The sequence below is a fragment of the Chiloscyllium punctatum genome, chromosome 8 (genome assembly GCF_047496795.1).
Source record: "Chiloscyllium punctatum isolate Juve2018m chromosome 8, sChiPun1.3, whole genome shotgun sequence".
NCBI classification, from domain to species: domain Eukaryota; kingdom Metazoa; phylum Chordata; class Chondrichthyes; order Orectolobiformes; family Hemiscylliidae; genus Chiloscyllium; species Chiloscyllium punctatum.
In genome coordinates this window covers 92,255,953-92,274,804 of record NC_092746.1, presented here as the reverse complement: position 1 = coordinate 92,274,804, position 18,852 = coordinate 92,255,953, and the positions used below count along the sequence as shown (strand labels likewise).

Below are 18,852 nucleotides of genomic sequence, written 5' to 3'. Positions count from 1 at the left end.
AGCAGTGCTAACCACTGAGCCACTGTGCTGCCCCTGAAAGGTACACTTCTAATGTTCAAAAGATTTTTGGATAAGTTCTTGAATAGCAAAGATTTGGAGGGATATGGGCCAAATGCAGACAAGCAGGACTCGTTTAGTTTGGAAACATGGTCGGCCTGGACTAGTTGGACTGAAGGGTCTGTTTCCATGCTGTACGACTCTATGAATCTTTCACCCCATTTTGATTGACTAACCATTCCTTAATCCATGTTAATATGTTGCCGCAAACACCATTTAGCTCTTTGTCAATCGAAGAATACATCATTTACAGAGTCCCCTTTATCCACAATGCTTGTTACTTTCTCAAAGAATACAAAAACGTTGACCACATTTGCCTTTCAAAAAACCATGCGGATGTTGCCTGTTCCCACATTATGGTTTTCTAAGCATCATGCTTTAACATCTTAATAATGTTTCTAGCAATTTCTCCATGGCATTTGTTAGGTTCACTGGCTTACAGCTTCTGCTTTCCATCTCCTCCTTCTCTTGAATAATTGTGTTACATTTGCTACTTCACAATCCACTGGAAATTTCCTGTATTTTTGGAATTTTGCAGGAGTATAACCAACATTTCTAAAATCTCTGCAGCCATTGCATGGAATATGTTAATAGCCAGTCCTGGAGTTTTTGGCTTTTCCAATGTAATGGTTTTCCTTGGATCTTTTAACCGATGATAGTCATTGCTTTAATTTCTTTCCTCCATTTTGCCTCTTGATTTTCAAGTATTTTGGGCAAGTTCTATCAGTCTGCTATATCAAGGACAGAGAAAATACCTGTTTGATATTTCTCCCGTTCTCCTGTTTCCTTTTATCAACTCTGACTCTTTGTTTTAAAAAAGAGAGGACCTGAAGTTACAATTTTGCTTTTCAATAATCTCCTGTCTGCAAAACTATATATACATAGAAGACTGCCTTTATCCATTAATTTATCTAAAATTGTTGAGATTATGCATCATATTGAACATTGTCTAGGATTTATAAATATGTAAAAGAAAGCAAATTCTAAAACATTTCCGAACATAGTGTAACATGGGTTGTCTGAGAATGCGGGAAAGGTTACTAAAGTCTACAAATTTTGGCACAAAATTTAATCTTTGAATTGAACAAGGAAACACGTTTGAGGAATAATAAATGCTTCCAGCAGAACCAACTGAAGTTTTTCTTTAAGAAAAAGTAATTCTTCAAAGATTGCAATAAAGTTTTATTTATGACTTTTTCTAAAGAACATATCAAGTGACATTAGAGACACTTGCTTTTCGGAGTGAACAAAACCAAAAATCTAATAAAGTTTAACACCTGGCTTCAAAGCCATACTGCATCAATGACTATCCTATAATGTTAATTCAGGATTTCCACGCAATCTTATTTCAAAACTAAATGTATGTACCTAAACTACCACTTAAGGAAGTAACAAAGATTGGGAAAAAGAAAGGAGCTTAATAAAACTCCTTGTAACTGGTTTGCTATGAAATTTCCTAATGGTACGACTTTACAGATGAACATTTTCTTTCTGGTTCTAGTAATTAAAATTGCTCAATGGTATAGAATGAAGATAACAGCATTCCATTTGGAAATCTCAGGCATTAGTCTCATTGTTAATGCACATATCATGGTAAATGACATTATTGACAAACGTAGTGAAGTCATATGGTGTGCAGGGTGTTCTAGCCAGGTGGATAAAGAACTGGTTGAGCAACAGGAGACAACGAGTAGTAGTTGAAGGGAGTTTCTCAAAATGGAGAAAGGTGACCAGTGGTGTTCCACAGGGCTCAGTGTTGGGGCCACTGTTGTTTGTAATATACATAAATAATCTGGAAGAGGGCACTGTTAGTATGATCAGCAAGTTTGCAGATGACAAAACACTGTATTCTTCATGAGCATCAGTGTAGAGATGGAGATTGGTGGAGTAGCAGAAAGCACAAGAGGCTATCTATATCCTCCTGTATTCTCTGACAGACTGGAGAGTTGGGCGGAAGAGTAGCAGATGGTTTTTAATCCAGACAAATATGAGGTGATGCATTTAGACAAGACTAATTCTTGAGCGAATTATACAATGAACGGAAGAGCCTTGGGAAAAGTTGATGAGCTGAGAGATCTGGGAGTTCAGGTCCATTGTACCCTGAAGGTTGCTGCACAGGTGGATAGAGTGGTCAAGAAGGCATATGGTATGCTTGCCTTCACTGGACAGGGCATCGAGTATAAGAGCTGGCAAGTCATGTTAACATTGTACAAGACATTGGTTCGGCCACATTTAGAATACGGTGTACAGTTCTGGTTGCCACATTACCAAAAGGATGTGGACGCTTTGGAGACGGTGCAGAGAAAGTTTACGAGGATGTTGCCTGGTATGGAAGGTACTAGCTATGAAGAGAGGTTGAGTAGGTTAGGGTTGTTTTCATTAGAAAAAAGGAGATTGAGGGGGACCTGATTGAGCTTTATAAAATCATGAAGGGTATAGACAGGGTGGATAGGGACCAGCTTTTTCCCAGGGTGAAGGATTCAATAATGAGTGGTCACGCTTTCAAGGTGAGAGGTGGAAAGTTTAAGGGGGGGGGGGGGGGGGGGGGATACACGCGGTAAGTACTTCACACATAGGGTGGTGGGCATTTGGAAACCGTTGCCAGCAGAGGTGGTAGAGGCAGGCACGGTAGATTCATTTAAGATGTGTCTAGATAAATACATGAGTAGGTGGGGAGTAGAGGGATACAGATGCTTAGAAATTGACCGACAGGTTTAGACATTACATTTGTATCGGCTCAGGCTTGGAGGGCTGAAGGGCCTGTTCCTGGGCTGTAAGCTTTCTTTGTTCTTTGTTGTATAAAACCATTCTGAAGGAAGGTTATCAATCTGAAGGATTAGGGCTGGGAACATCACTACCTGATAGTGATGCAGGAAACACAGCACCTTGGGTAAACTGCCAATTCAACATTCAGTTTCACTCTGCTCTGCCACAAAGGTTATTTCCTTCCTCATCTTTGCAATTTCAATTTTCTTTTAGCGATTTATTTTCCTAGTATTATGAGAAAAGTCACAGACCACATCCCCAGCTTCAAATTCTAATATTCCAAGTTACCCATAAACTGTCCAAACTTCAATGTGTTCCAGCAAATGGAAATTTTTCATTTTCATACCCAAGTCCCTTCAAAGCTTAATCCCATTGTTCGTCAGTAATTTTCTTTACTCAAGACTTTGTGCATACTCCTTTAACAGAGGATTAAACATAGTCTTCTTTCTCTTCTAATACTGGCCACTGTTCACTAAACCTTCAGAGTTCCCATCCATTTCCCTCTCTCAACCCCATTCCTTATAATTTTCAAAGAACTCCTCGAAATGTATACTTTTAAATTTGTTTTCATCACAAAACCCAAATCTTCAGTTTTTTCACATTTTATTTTTCTCTTGCTTGAATTAATTGACTTTTACTCTAAAGTACAAAACACTGTATTCTTCATGAGCATCAGTGTAGAGATGGAGACTGTTTTAAGAGAACCAGTGAGGTTTTAACTTCAAGATATTTCAGCTTTGATATTAAATTGGTAACTTCAGGAACCTAATACGGTTGAATGTGACTTCTGTTCCTCGTCGATTGCATGTTTCTTTTCCTATTTACATGATAATACTAGAAACCTGATGCCATATGGCAAGCAATTAGGAAGGTAAATGCTAAGTTTGACTTTTCTGCAAATAGCCCTTGAGTAAGAGTGCTTTGCTGTAATTATACAGAGTTTTAGAAGATCACACCTACAGAACTTCACCCAGTTTTATTCTCCTCCCGAGGAAGAATATACTTACCTTAGAAGAGTTGCAATAGAGGCTCACTAGACTGATTCCTGGGACGTGGAAGTTTTCCTGTGTGGAGAGATTGAGTAGAATGGGGCTATATTCTTAGGGCACCGATGAATAAAATGAAAGGTAAAAAGTTCTAGGAAGGCTTCACACAGTAGATACTTTAGTTTCTACCATGTTGTTTCTCCTGCTGGAGAGTCTGGAACTAGAGGTCAAGTGTCTCAGGCAAGGAGACGCAGATTGCTAGGTTTTTGGGTAGAGAGAGAATGAAGCAATAGCATGGTAATTGGTTTTGATGTTGAAATTGAAACTCAATCTTACTGAATGGCAAAGTAGGTCTGATGGGGCCTTGGGCCTATTTTGGTTTCAATTTCTTATACTTCAAGAGAATTGTTCGGTGCAGTAATTATCAACAGTGGGTCACTATTTCATCACGATAGTACTTTCCTATTTGTTAGTTTTTTTCTGCCTATTTGATATGCACTACATTCAGCAGAACAGTGCTGCATTTAAATTTAAACAAAATTTGATCTTTAATGAAACACCGATATCTGCAATTCTCAGATGAGTATTCACCTGCTGTGATGGATAACATGACAATTTTCAGAACTGGAATAGTGTAAAATATCATTGCAATATTCATTACAGCCAGTATAGGAATTTATGAAACAGAGTTACTTTTGTAAAACAACTTGGCTTGACCAGAAAAATGAGTTTTAAATTTGGTGCAGAGATCTTGCTGCGATTGCCCGGGTTTAGTTTTGGTTGCTAGTATAGCTCCACACATGCAATCCTTCTTCAAAAAGAAAATTAGAAATGCCAAAATAACACTTCTATAACACAAATATGTGTTGTTTCACCTTCCACCTCCAAGGATGGCGCTCATCATATAGCTGAGGACTTGTTTTCCTGGGACTACCACAAGTGACCTTCAAAAAGGAAAAGAACAGTGGAAAATAGAACAGAAAAAATGGGTTGCAGAAAGTAGAGGTAGCAAGATCAAACAACTCAGCCATATGCATAATCGAGCAGGATCAAAGCTCAAACGTTTTCAAAAGCTTTAAAAAAAAATCTCATTTCAAAAAATGTGAAAATTTAAATAGTTACTTTTTCCAAAAATTAATTTTAACTGTTTAATAATATTGTGTTTATTCCTAAAACAAAGTTGAATGTTTACAATTCAAATTTAGTGTGGCAAACTCTTGTAAGTTTACAACTTAGAAACATAGGACTTTGTTTTCTCGCAAAAGCACTGACGTGAAAGACAACTGATCAATTATACAATTTTTGGTAATTACCAGAGGTAGATTTCAGGATGTCAAAATAATAGCTATTCATCTCAGTATGTAATAGTAAGGATAATGTCTTGACCATTTAAATTATACAAATGCAGCTCATGCAATAAAAAGCAAACAGAACAATTTTCCATTGACTATAAAATTCTGAATATCTGACTTGGTTCTGCAAATAATGTGGCAGGGTCAGTTTAATTTGAACTTTTTGCATGTAAATTGAGAAATTCTTACATTTTCAAACTTTGGTGAGAGTAAAGCTATAACAATTTAATGCGGTTCTTTGGCAGTATATAAAACAGCAACATTGTGATTCTATTGGCGATTACTGACTATGCTTGTTGAAAAGAATTCTAATTATATAGTCAAACTTAACCATCAGCTCAAATGGAAAAGGATATTTTCATAGCTGATATCTACAAAGCTTTCAAAAAATGTGGCCAAAAGGTAGCAATGCTGAAATATTCAGTAGCAGGAGTGCATTTTACCTCATGCAAAGGGTGAAAACCCATTGCTCACCTGGTTACTATGCACAATGTACTGACATGTATGGGCAGCAGAAAGGACAGGAGAATAAGTAGAAGAATAAACAGGTTCCTACAGACATGAGCAAATGCAGAGTAAGAGAAATAAGAAAAAAAGGCTTAATGGAGAAAGAAATCCTTGGACACACTAACAGTTAAATCAAATATTATGGCACAAGGTGTACGAAGACACATTAACCAATTACTACCAAAAATACATTCAGCAGCATTGTTGATTTCTTCAGACATGCAAAATTATAGCTACTAAGAGATTTATTACTATTAACTCAAATTTAAACTGGCAACAGCACAGAACTTCACAAGACACTTTAGCAAACAGCACAGGCAACTTCCACAGTGCTGACCGTATCATTACATTGAAGAAAGAATAAACAACCGTTACTCATTTTCCGCCGAGTGAAGGCCCTTTTCATTCAAACTGTGATTTTTTAAAATAATGATAATGAAATCTGCTTTCAGTCAAAACACAGCAACTTCCAAAGGAATCACTTACTATTAATCCAGTTAAAGCAGGCCAACAATATTTGACAGGTGTACATATAAAAACTTTTCAAATACAGCCAAGCTTTAAAGCAGAACTTATAAGCACAAAACTGCAGCAACATTTTAATGGCGATAGCTATAATAACTTTGAGAAAATAACCAAATTCTTGTGAAAGCAAACCTTGGGTAAGCCTTGTAGAAGTGACAGGGCTCTCACCTGCTAGCTGTAGACCTGGCAAGAGATCGATGTTTCCCTGTTTAAGAATAGCTTGCAAACTCAGGAATCAGCCAGTCTGCACAGGTTTATCTGCTGTGTATGTCTCATGACGACTAACCCACCTGCAGCAGGTTTACATTACGACAATGGGACGAGGCCCTGAAAATGATTATTTGTCCACTTATAGGTCGCAAGTGAACCTTAAGAGTCTAACATGGGCCTTCCAGGCCTGGACTTAAATCAGGGTGGAGGTCAGAAGATGGTAGGAAGACACCCACCGCACTGTGCTGATTAAATACCCTCCCTGCCTCCAAACATGCTACTCAGCGAGGGCAGAGATATCTCCCATTGTTACTGAACTGGAGTGAATATTTATCTGATTAGCAAAAGGTTGCTTCTTGCATTTTCACAGCATTAAAATAACTTCAAATCAATACTAATTTCTCCATTTACAGTGAAGTTGCATCCTCACCTCAAAGAGTACTTCACAAATTAAGGTAAATGCACACACACAAAAAAAAATCAATGTTGAGTGCTGTGAGGAATTATACTTGGGTTTCAACAATTTCATTATGAAAGCACATTAACTCAATTTATTTCATATTTCCTGGCATTTAGAAGATCCGGGGGGATCCCATGAAGTTGTTCAAAAATGACAAAAAGATTTAGTGGAGGAGATGCAGAGAAGCCATTTCCTCTGACGAGGTATTTGGAACATGAGTGCACAAGCTTAACATTATAGCCAGGACTGAAGTCAAAAAACACTTTTTTTTAAACAAAAGGCACCTGCAATATCGAATTCACTCATCACAAAAGATATGGTTACTGCACCACTTGAAATAGTGAAGATGGATATCAGCAGACTGCTCATGAGGTAAGGGGACTAAGCTGTATGCACCAATGACCGATAAATCCAGATGATGTATAGATTAAATGATGTTATTGAATATCTGATCAGGTTTGAGGCACTCTATGCAAACTCTTTTTTTTTTCTATGTCCATAGTTCATATGTTCATTCCAATATTTTATATTTGATCAGAGTCAAATGTCGATGTAACTACCATTTTCAAGAATTCCTCTCCGATGCATAGTGAGACAAGTTACAGCTTTCCCAATTGTGCGTATAACTATTTTAACAATTGTACACCAAAATTACTGTGCCACATTTCAACTGCAGTTTCTAAGAGATCAAAGCAAAGCATTCCCAAGTGGTTACTTGTCACAGAGTTCTTCAGAAAATGGGTCAATTCATTTACAATACCTTTTTAGTATTCAGCAGTACATTCTTCATTGGTATAGTTTTAATAGCTACAAATTATTTCAAGTGGATGAACATACAAACATGGGGAAGTATGCCATTCAGCCCAGGCCTGCTGTGCAACTTAATCAGACCATGGCTGATCTGATTGTAACCTCAAACCCACTCTCCTCCATCCGCTGTAACTTTTCAACCCCTTGCTTAAGAACAATCTACCTCTGACTCAAAAATGATTTGAAGACTTTGTTTCTACTCCTCTTTGATGAGCCCTCCAAAGACACCTGACCATTAGAGAATAATTTCTTCCCATCTTGGTCTTAAATAGGTGAGCCCTTGTCATTGAAGTAGTGATCTTTAGTTCCAGAATCTCCCGCAAGGAAAGATGCTCTCCATATGAAGAATGAACCTTCATTAAAAGGCACATAATTCACCTAATTTATTTGGAAAGCTTTCTGCCAGAAAATAAAAAATATTACAGCTGAAGCCATCAAACCCTTGTAAATAATTATTTAACTCTTCTAATAGTTCACCTTGTGTTTAAAACTCCAAAACCAAATCATGACTACTTACATAAGTATAAGTTTACAATCAGCAGCAGAATGGTTTATTAAATTTAGATAAGGACATTGTGTGACTCTGTATGGGTTCAGGGAAACAACAAGCTGGCACTCTTTCTTTAAAGTAAACAATCTGAAGAATCATATGGAAATCAGTATCAGGAAAAGTAAAAATCAATACCATTTTTATAACACTCATTCCTCCCCCTACCCCCTACCTACCCCCCCCACCAACCGGCCAGATAAACGTTCATTTTTTAAAAATGTGTAACCTGTAACACAAGAGCAGAATAAGTGTCCTTTACTGGAATTTCTTAAAGTATATACAATTGTGGTAACAGAATAAGGAGGAAATACCGGGACAAAGGTCTGGAAAACCATAAAGAGAGATGTCACTGCTAATGCAGCACTCACACAAGAATTAAGAATATAGACAACTCCTGGGCAAAAAAAAAGTAATGTGCAATGCCCAATTGAGTAGTAATTGAGAGAAAACCTCTGACTCAAATGACAGTGAAATCTCCTTGGCTCTGCTTACCTTCTCTCTCCACCTGTAGTCATCATACAAAAACTGGAGTGATCAATTAACATTTGAAAGGATAATGATTGTAGCTGCTGCCTTCAGCTCCAACTAAAACTTGCGATGAATATCCCAACATCATTAATTTTATTCACAGATGGCTTCAATATTTTACAAAATTGAAGCTAACATTTCTTTAAATATTTACAGCACTAAATCTCAAACCCAGTTAATGTCAAAGTTTGACTAAATAACCCATCAAACATTTATACATACTCAAACTTTATGTAGAACAATCACACAGTCTTCTCCCATCCTCCTTTGGTATAATTTATAAACAAGTAAGTGAACATCAAAGCTTCATAATCATTACAACCAAGGATGCTGTTACATTAAGGGGACAGGTAGGACAAAAGGCACTTCCAATGTAGATGCATGGGCTTATTCTGCCCTATAAGAATGTAACATGCATCGAAGAATTCTTCTTATGAAGGATGTTTGAATTTCAATGGCAAAAAGTTGGAAGGAGGAGCATTACTTCTCAACTCACAGCATTACAATCATTACGAATCATTTCAAGGTAATGAGAGGCATAGATAGAGTCAATAGCGGTTTTCCCAGGGCAGGATTGAATGGCACAAGGGTCATAGTTTTAAGATATTAGGAGGAAGGTATAGAAGAGACGTCAGAGATAGGTTCTTTATGCAGAGAGTTGTGAATGCATGGAATGTGTTGCCAATTGTGGTGGTGGAAGCAGAGTCATTAGGGTTATTTAAGCGACTGCTGGACATGCACATGGACAGCAGTGAATTGAGGGGTACATAGGTTAGGTTATTTTATTTTAAATTAGGAATAATCCTTGGCACAAAATAGTGGGCCGAAGGGCCTGTTCTGTGCTGTACTTTTCTACGTTCTATGAATATGACAACATTTAAAGGCTACAACTTCAAACTCTAGTTTGTTGTATTATGTTCAAGAGGAAACAAATATGCATCTTTAATTCAGTATCAATGCAATAACAGTGCAATGACTTTCACTGGTATCATATACTGGCTGAGTAAATTTGGTCCATATTTGCTGGAGTTTTGAATAATTCACAGTGATCGAATCAAAACAATTGAAATATTCAAGATTTTGTAAGGGTTTAACAAGTTAAATAAAGATAATTTTTGCCTGCTGGGGAGGCTAAAACACAGAGGCACAATCTCAGGATAAGGGACTGATCATTTAGGACTGAGGTGAAGAGAACTATCTTCACTCAAAAGTTTGGGAATCTTTGCAATTCTGTACCCAAAGTGGATACTCTATCAGATGCGTAAAGCTGATAAAAACATATTTTAGGTCTCTCAGAAAGTGAAGGTTGGAAAGTGAAGTTGGAAGTCAAATTTCAGCCATGATCATACTGAACAGTGGAGCAGATTTGATTTAATACTATTATGATGTGTTTCATTCTCAATATGTAGCAGTAGAGCACAATAATACACTGCAGGGAAAATGGCTGATTTTCTTCTAGAAATCAAAAGGTAAGAGAATGTTCTATTGCTTGCTGTCAGCTGCATGCGGATCCTTTAGCTATCCAAAATGTCCCTTTCATCCAAAAGTCAAAACATGTCTTAATTATGACTCTGCTACAAATTGTTAGAAGATTTGACTAAAAGGATAAATCAAAGGTTACAGATATACAGATACACATTACAAACACAGACACAAATACACTGGCGTAGCACTGACTGGATCAGTTTTCCCTCACTTGGCAGTATTTCTTTCCACAGTCAAGTAATTGCATTTATTTATACAAATTTTGGATCATCCTTCATACATTATCTGGCAAAGATTGAAGCTATATTTAAGCCCACAATCACCGACACAAAAGGAGCCATTTAAAGACAGTAAGAATGGAATATAGCATTCTGCTCCTAACAACAGCCAAAAACACAAACAAATGCAAAAGGCAAACACCTATTAAATCCCTAACGGACATTGTAGGTCTTACCCAGAGCTGATTAGAAACACAGATGTCATCAGTAACCTCTCCTTTGTCCTACAGGTTGAGACAAAAGGGAAAGATGGCAAAAACAGTTCAGCATACTATTCATTGCAAATTTGATAAATGAAGTCAAACTCCCAGATCGATACACATACAAATCTTTTACAATATATGATTGAGATAAGACTAAACAAGTGGCTCCATGCATACTCAGTTAACTCTGAGAAATGGATCACTGAGATCCAAAGGAAAAGCTTTGCTGTAAAGCAAACTTTAAAATGGACTTTAACCCACCATTAAATCTAGAAAATTGGGTGAAGCAGACTTATAAAATGACTGCTTTGACTCATTGAGACTCTTTTCAGAATTTTCCATTGCATGCTACATGAAAATTGCACATCAACTTGTTAATGCATTAATTTGCAGCAATATTAGATAGGTTGATACAATCTTTGCTGAACATTTCCACCTCTCTCTTCAGATGCAGCTGTCTGGCTATTAAAAGTTCAGCAACGTTTGATTTACATTTGCTGATACCTGGTGAGCTGCTTTCTTAAACTGCTCCAGTCCTTGCAGTGTAGCAACACACACAGTGCTGTTAGGAAGGGTGTTCCAGGATTTTAACCCAGCTCAGTGTAATGCACATCAGTAGTTACTGAGACCAAATCTCAGTTCCAGGTTTATAAATTACATTAAAATTCCATAAGTTGCTGCTGTGGGATTTTAGCCAATGTTCTCAGGCCATTAACCTGGGCCTGTGATATACTGGTCCTCCGACATGACTACTTTGCCACCATCCTCCATGACTCATTTCCTCAAACTAAAATTGCTCCATTGCCATATAATCTTCCAAAAGGAATACAGCATGTAGCTGTGCACCCAGGTAAAACTATAGTAATTCACTTATTAATTGAACTGAACAATAACAATTCAAATTTATATTCATCTCCTTGGCAACTTTTTGGCTCTCAACTTCCCTTTACGTCATAGACTAACATATTATTGTGAGAAAGATACCAACAACTGCATTCAATAGCATCGGACTCCCTCTTCCAGTCACTTTCAAACCTCAGATAAAATGACAAACTGTTGCCAGACTAATGGAGATGATAGTATATCATTAGAAAGCATTTTTCACCAACAGAAATTATGTAATGCACCATACTATACAATTTTGTAGCTCATCTTAAAACAAATTACTGCTTGTTTACCTCTGGTCACAAGATAGAATACGAGACTGTTTTTGAATGGCTGCATTGCAAGTAAACTACATTGAACAACTTATCAGAAACTCAGGTAATTATTATTTAATATTTTTAAAATGGTTTACTGATGGGTGAAAGATAAAGCTAAATTAGGTTTTCAATTGGACTTATTTTTATTCACTGGGGGAAATAGTCATCGCTGGCTGGGCCAGCTTTTATTGCCCATAAGACGGTGGTGGTGAGGTGCCTCCTCGAACTGCTGCAGTTCATCGTGCACTGTAGGTAGACCCACATTGATATTAGGGAGGGATTTTGACCCAACGACAGTGAAGGAATGGTGATATATTTCCAAGTCAGGATGGGGAGTGTCTTGGAAGGTGGTGGCATACATATCTGCTGGCCTTGTCCTTGGACAATGGAACAATCCTGGATATTGACACTTTCATGCTCAGAAAAGGGTTTTGCATATAACAAGATATTTACTTCTAGCAGATTATTTTGTGAAAATTAAAACACATCGAGCATTAGATCGGATATAGATCCTGAAGCAAATAGTTTCAACATCAGATTGGCAGGACTAGAAGCATAAAGAAGTTCATTGGCATGGTGACCTGCAAAACCACTGGCAAGGTAATACTTGCTCTGCTTAGAATGCTGAGAAATCCATTGCATTTCACTTGATTGCATTTACTATTTGATGTGGTCTGTGGGGTATTCAACAATAGTTTGTCTGTTACACAGATTAGCCTCATGCAAAGTTTCAAATATCAGAGCATAAGTTACATCTATTGTTGCAGACACTGGAGTTTTTCAGTTAACAAAGCAACTTAAAAAAACTTGAGGAAAGTTAAAAACCACGGAATAAAAGGGCCATTTGCAAGGTCAATGGAAAATTGGTGCTGTGATAGTGAAGACAGTAAACAGTAAATGGATATTTGTTGACTGGAGAATTTTTTTTGTGGAATTCGTTTGGGGTCATTTGGAACTTGGATTCTCCTGCTATGTATTATTATCATCAAGATCTTGATGAGCAGGCGCAACTTGAAAGTTTGCAGATGTCTCAAACTTAGAAGAATTGACTGTGGGGAGGACAATGTAGAACTCCAAATAAAAAAACATAAGGAGTCGGTGGACAGTTGGCAGATGAAATTCAATGTAGAAAAGCATGAGGTAGTGCATTTTGGGACAGAGAACACGGATAAAAAATATAAGATAAGAGTTATAATCAAAAGGGATGCAGGAGCTAAGGACCTGGGTGCATATGTACTGTGATAATTGAAAATGGCAGGACAGGTTGAGCGAACAATTGATAAAGTATACAGTATGCTGACTTTTATTATTAGGGCTTAGCGTAATGGAGTAAGGAGGTTATTTTGCATAAGACACTGTTTAGAGCTCAGCTGGAGTATTGTGTACAAGTCTGGGTGGCACACCATAGGAAGATGTGAACATATTAGAGAGAATGAGGGAGCGATTTAACAAAGATTCCAGGGAAGAACAACTTTAGTGATGAAGTTAGTTGGAAGAAGATGGGACTGTACTCCTTGGAGGGAAAGAGCCGGAGAGGACATTTGGTAGAAAATGTCATGAACATGTTGGATAGATAATGTCCTCACTTGCAAAAGGAACAAGAAGGCAAAAGCAGCAAGGAAGATGTGAGAAAAAAAGACCTTTTCATGCAGTGAGCAGACAGGCTATGGAACACACTGCTTGGTAATGTGGTGGGCTAGCTTGAAGACTTTGATCTGATCATCCCTAGTCTAAATTTTCGAGAAAACCGACCTAATTTCTATAAGCTGTCCCCTGAAGTCCAGATATCATCGTGTAAACCTATGTTTTATTCCTGCCAAGTCAATCTAAGGTGTGGTTCTGGACTTGCTCACACTATTCCAATCAGGGTCAAATCACGGTTTTATATAACTGCTGCAATCCTTCTGCACCCTTGCACTCCAGCCCTCTAGATATAAACATCAGCATTCCATTAGTTTTCTTGATTATTTTCTGCACCTGTTTGTGATATCTTAAAGGTCTATTCACCTCAACTCCTCTTTGGACATCCACTGTATTTACCTTCATACCATTTACCAACATACCAAAGTATGTTGATCCATTGTTTTACAGTTCAAAATGAATAACCTCACACATGCTAAAATCCATCTGCCACAGTTTTGCCCATTCGCCTAGCCTCTCAACAACCTTTTGTAGTTTTATGCAATCATCTACACTGTCTACAATGCTGATTAATTTTGTCTCATCAGCAAGTTTGGATAGATGACTTTCTATGCTATTGTTGAAAAGTGTGGCGCTGGAAAAGCACATCAGAGGTCAGGTAGCATCCGAGGAGCATGAGGTTTGACATGTCAGGCATAAGCCCTTCATCAGGAATAGTGGAGGGGGTTCTGAGAGATAAATAGGACAGCGAGGGTAGTGCAAGAGAGAATGTAGCTGGGATGGTGATAGATGGATGCAGGTGGGGGTGTGATTGTGATAGGTCAGTGGGGAGGGTGGAGCAGATAGGAGAAAAGAAAGATAGACGGGTAGGACAGGTCAAGAGGGCAGTGTCAAGTTGGAGGGTCGGGGGAGGGGAGATTTGGAAACTAGTGAAGTTGATGCTGATGCTGTGTTTCTGAGGGTCCCAAGGCGGAAGATGAGATGTTCTTCATCCAGTCATCGGGTGACTTGGATTTGGCAGTGAAGGAGGCCCAGAACTTGTCCTTAGTGGAGTGGGAAGGGGAGTTGAAGTGGTCGGCCACAGGGTAGCGGGGCTGTTGGGCGCATATGTCCCAGATATGTTCCCTGAAATGCTCCATGTGTTGGCGTTGTATTCCTGATGTAGAGGAGACCACATTGAGAGCAATGAATACAGTAGATTAAGTGGGTGCACGTGCAGGAGAATCTCTGCCACAAAAAGATCCTTTGGTGCCTTGGATGGAGGTGAGGGGGGGAGGTGTGGGCGCAGGTTTCACACTTCTTGCGGCGGCAAGGGAAGGTGCTGGGTATGGAGGGTGGGTTGGTAGGGGGCGTGGTCCTAACAAATGAGTCACAGAGGGAATGGTCTGTGGAACACAGATAGGGGTGGGGCCACCTCATCTCTGGTGTCCGTGCTCTCGATGTGGTCTCCTCTACATCGGGGAGACTGAATGTCTACTTGCAGAGCGTTTCAGACAACGTCTCTGTGGAATAAGCTGGTAAGGGACGAAGCGTTTCAAACAACGTCTCTGGGACATGCACTAAACAACCCAAAGCCCTGTGGCCAATTACTTCAACTCCCCCTCCCACTCCACCAAAGACATGCAAGCCCCAGGCCACCTCCACAGCAAAACTCTAGCCACCCACCAACTGGAGGAAGAACATCTAATCTTCCAACTTGGCACCCTTCAACCTATCACAATCCCCCTCCACTTGCATCCACCTATCATCTTCCCAGTTACATTTCCCCCCAGCCCCACCCCCACCCTCCTGATTGCCTCTCAGCTCCTTCCCCCGGCCCCACATTTCTGCTGAAGGGCTTACACCTAAAACATCGACTCTCGTGCTCCTTAAATGTTGCCTGACCTGTTGTGCTTTTCTAGCACCACACTTTTCCACTCTGATTCTCCAGCATCTGCAGTCCTCACTTTCTTGCAGTTTCTACACTAATATCCAAGATGGTAAGAAATAATGTTAAAACTTGAGGCCTTAACCAAGGGACATCACCAGTCACATCCTGCCGTTGAGTACTAACTTGATTACATGCTACTCAAACTATTTCTCCGCAATGTTAGCAATTTGCCATCATATCTATGGGAACAATCTCTTATCAAGGACTGTATTATATGACTTCTGGAAATCCATATTAACAACAACTATAGACATTCTCTTGTTCACTACCTTAGTCACCTCTGCAAAAAATTCAATTTTCAGGCATGACCTACCTGTCATGAATCCAATCTGGACAGTATTTCACATTATTAACTAGATGACATTCTGTAGCTGCACTGAAATAGCTCAGCTAAGGGCACTTCTATTTCTGAACTGCAAGTCTTCAATACTAAAACCAGGATGTTGGCAGAACCCAAGGCCTTTGTACATTCAGCCAGTTCTTGATATAATGTACAGCGAATCAAATTTCCTGATGACTTGAATGCGTGAATCAGAATGAATCAACTCCTTGGCACTTCTGGCTGAAGATGGTTACAAATGTCTGAGTGTTGTCCTTTATACTGATGTGCTGGGCTTCCCATCATTAGGGATGGGGATATTTGTGGAACGTCTTCCTCCTCCTCCTCCAGGGAATTGTTTAATTTTCCATCACAATTTGTGATTGGATATGGCAGAACTGCACAGCTCCACTCCTCACTGCAACAAGGTTTAGTCCCCTTACTTGATGGTAATGGCAAAGTGATGGATATACTGGCCTTGTGGTTTGTGCTGATGGGCCACACTGCCCAGTTATAAATTGCTTGATATATTCTGATTTGGTCCGATTTAGCATGAGAATGGTGCCACACAACACAATGGAAGGCATCCTCAGTGTGAAGATGGGAGTTGGCCTCCATAACAACTGTGATGTTGTCACTCCTATCAACATGATCATCGACAAATACATGCAAAGCAAGTAGATTAATGAGGATGAAGTCAAGTAGGTTTCATCTTCCTGAGCTACCTCATTACCTTCTCCAGGCCCAGTTTGACTGGCGTGTGTGGAACATGTATGCAGCTTATAGAGAAGGTTGCTCCTAGGATCTCTCCTGTGATGGGTTTCTCCTGCCAATGGTATAGGACAAGGGCAGGGATGAGGAGTAGGCTGCAACATTGGATGTAAAGTATGATTTGGTGAGGATGTTTACATTAGTGAGGTTTGGTTTGTTCACTTGGCTGGATGGCTGGTTTGTGATGCAGAATAATACCAACAATTTGGGTTGAATTCCTATAATGGTTGAGTTTACCATAAGAGACTCTCTTTCTCAACCTCTCCACTTGCCTGGTACATGGAAATCCTGAGGTTAAATCCTCACTTCTCTCTCTTTCTCTCTCTCTAAAATGGTCCTCTGGGACTATGGCGACTTTACCTTCCTGCTTGTGATATTATAAACTTCAGAACTTTAATTAAGCTTCATGGATTAAAAGAGTTGAGAAAGATAAACTGTTATACATGAAGAGATCAGCAATAACTCTGTGTGGAATAAACTGGTAAGGGACAAAGGCAAGCTGTTATACAGGAGATTGAAAGCAATGAGCCATGCCTGGGAAAAGGAGGAGTTGAGGCGACATGAACAAAACTGTTTTGACACCTGCTTGATAACTGGCTGCCTCATGCCACAAGGAAAAATGACCGCCCAGCTGAAGAAATTAAGGAATTAATTGCAAAACAGGCTGGGTCTTCAAACAGACAGTAAAGGCCAAATGTTACAAGGAACAGAGGGGATAAGGAAGCATGCTGCAGAGCAGTCGAAGCGTAATCAATACTTTGGAGTAAAGAATCTAAAAGATCATCATAATGCCACATCATTGACCTGAAGGATGAGAAACTGTATAAGAATTGAACACCAGAACTCTTCATCAGAACTTTGAAGACCAACACTGCACAAGTATTAAACCCTGGATATCACAGTACTGTTGTAGCTAAATTCCATCATTAATTGGATAATAGTAAGTAGAATTGAGACATTTAACTTGCTTATTTTGAGGGGTCTTATTTTGGTTGCAGCATTGAATAAAGTTTAAATCATTGTTTCAGTACTTGACTGACTGCGAGATTTCTTAATAAGTAGCTGAATTAAAGGTAGGTTGTGGTGGTTTACCCAAAACATGCTTGACTAGTCTGTATGACAGCTGTCCCAACTTGCACCCAGTATGAAGGGCCAGTTGGACAGGATATACTATTTCCCTTTCAGATGCATTGTTCAATAGTGAGCAGTCTTATTGTGACAATCCAGAACTGAAGGCAAACGATCTAGGGACATAGCTTGGAATCCAACCATGGCAGATGGTTAAACTTGAATTCAATAAACAAAATTGGGAAAAAAAAACTAGTCTAATGGCAACCATGTAGTCACTGTCAAATGCTGTAGAAACCCACCTGATTCAGTAATTTAGCCACAATCCGTGAATGAATAGTAAAAGAGGTGTAGTAAACAATTCGTCTGGCAGATGGCATGTTAGCCTTTATTATTGGAAGATTTGAGGATAAAAGCAAATGAGTCTTGTTTCAATTGTATAGCCCACTAGTCTTGTACACATCTGGTCCCATTGCCCAAGTAAAGATTACTTGCCACAGAGAGAATACAATGAAGATTCACCAGTCTGACTCCTGGGATGATGGGACTGTCCTACGAGGAACAATTGATGAGACAGAGCTTGTATGCTGTGGAGTTTAGAAGAATGTGAGGTGATCTCTCAGAAACTTACATTTTTAATGGGATAAAGAGAGTATATGCAGAACAGTGGTTTCACCTGGCTGTGGGGTTCAGAGCCAGGGGCACAGTTTCAGATTTGAGACAGAGATAAAGAGGAGCTTCTGCAACCAGAGAGTGAGAAATCTTTGAAATTATAATCCAAAGAGGGCTGTGGAAGTTCAGTCATTAAGTAAATTCAAGATACAGAGTGATAGATTTCTATTTACCAATGACATTGAGGGATATCATTGCATATTGCATTGAGATGGTTGATCAGCTGTGACCTAATATAGTGGAGCAGGCCCAATGGCCCATTCCTGCTCCTTCATAGTGTTTTCATCCAACTGAGTGGCATACTTGTCCATTTCAAAGGGGAACAATGAGTCAGTCACGTTGTTGTGTATCTGGAGTTAGATTTAGGCCAGACCAGGAAAGGGTGGCAGATTTCATCCCTGGAAATACATTAGCATATCAATTGGGGTTTCTACAATAAACAAGCATTTTCACGCTCAACATTAACGAGACAAGCATTTTATTTCAGATTCACTAGTTACCTTCTTGTGTACAGTTCTGGTCACCCTGCTAT

The 18,852-nt window shown here is 39.1% G+C and overlaps 1 protein-coding gene across 8 annotated transcripts in view; it reads right to left on the bottom strand.

Annotated features, from left to right (window-relative positions):
* svila (supervillin a) overlaps window positions 1-18,852 on the bottom strand; it is a 340,124-nt gene that overhangs the window by 72,186 nt on the left and 249,086 nt on the right. For 3 of the 8 annotated variants that reach the window (XM_072576067.1, XM_072576068.1, XM_072576063.1), the window contains 3 exons: window positions 10,691-10,738; window positions 5,636-5,713; window positions 4,685-4,753 (listed from right to left, as the gene is read on the bottom strand). The exons of 3 other annotated variants lie outside the window; for them this stretch is intronic. In XM_072576067.1, the coding sequence (XP_072432168.1) occupies window positions 4,685-4,753; window positions 5,636-5,713; window positions 10,691-10,738 (195 nt within the window). The remainder of the gene's footprint in view (window positions 1-4,684; window positions 4,754-5,635; window positions 5,714-10,690; window positions 10,739-18,852) is intronic. 2 more of the 8 variants (XM_072576064.1, XM_072576065.1) reach the window with 2 other exon arrangements.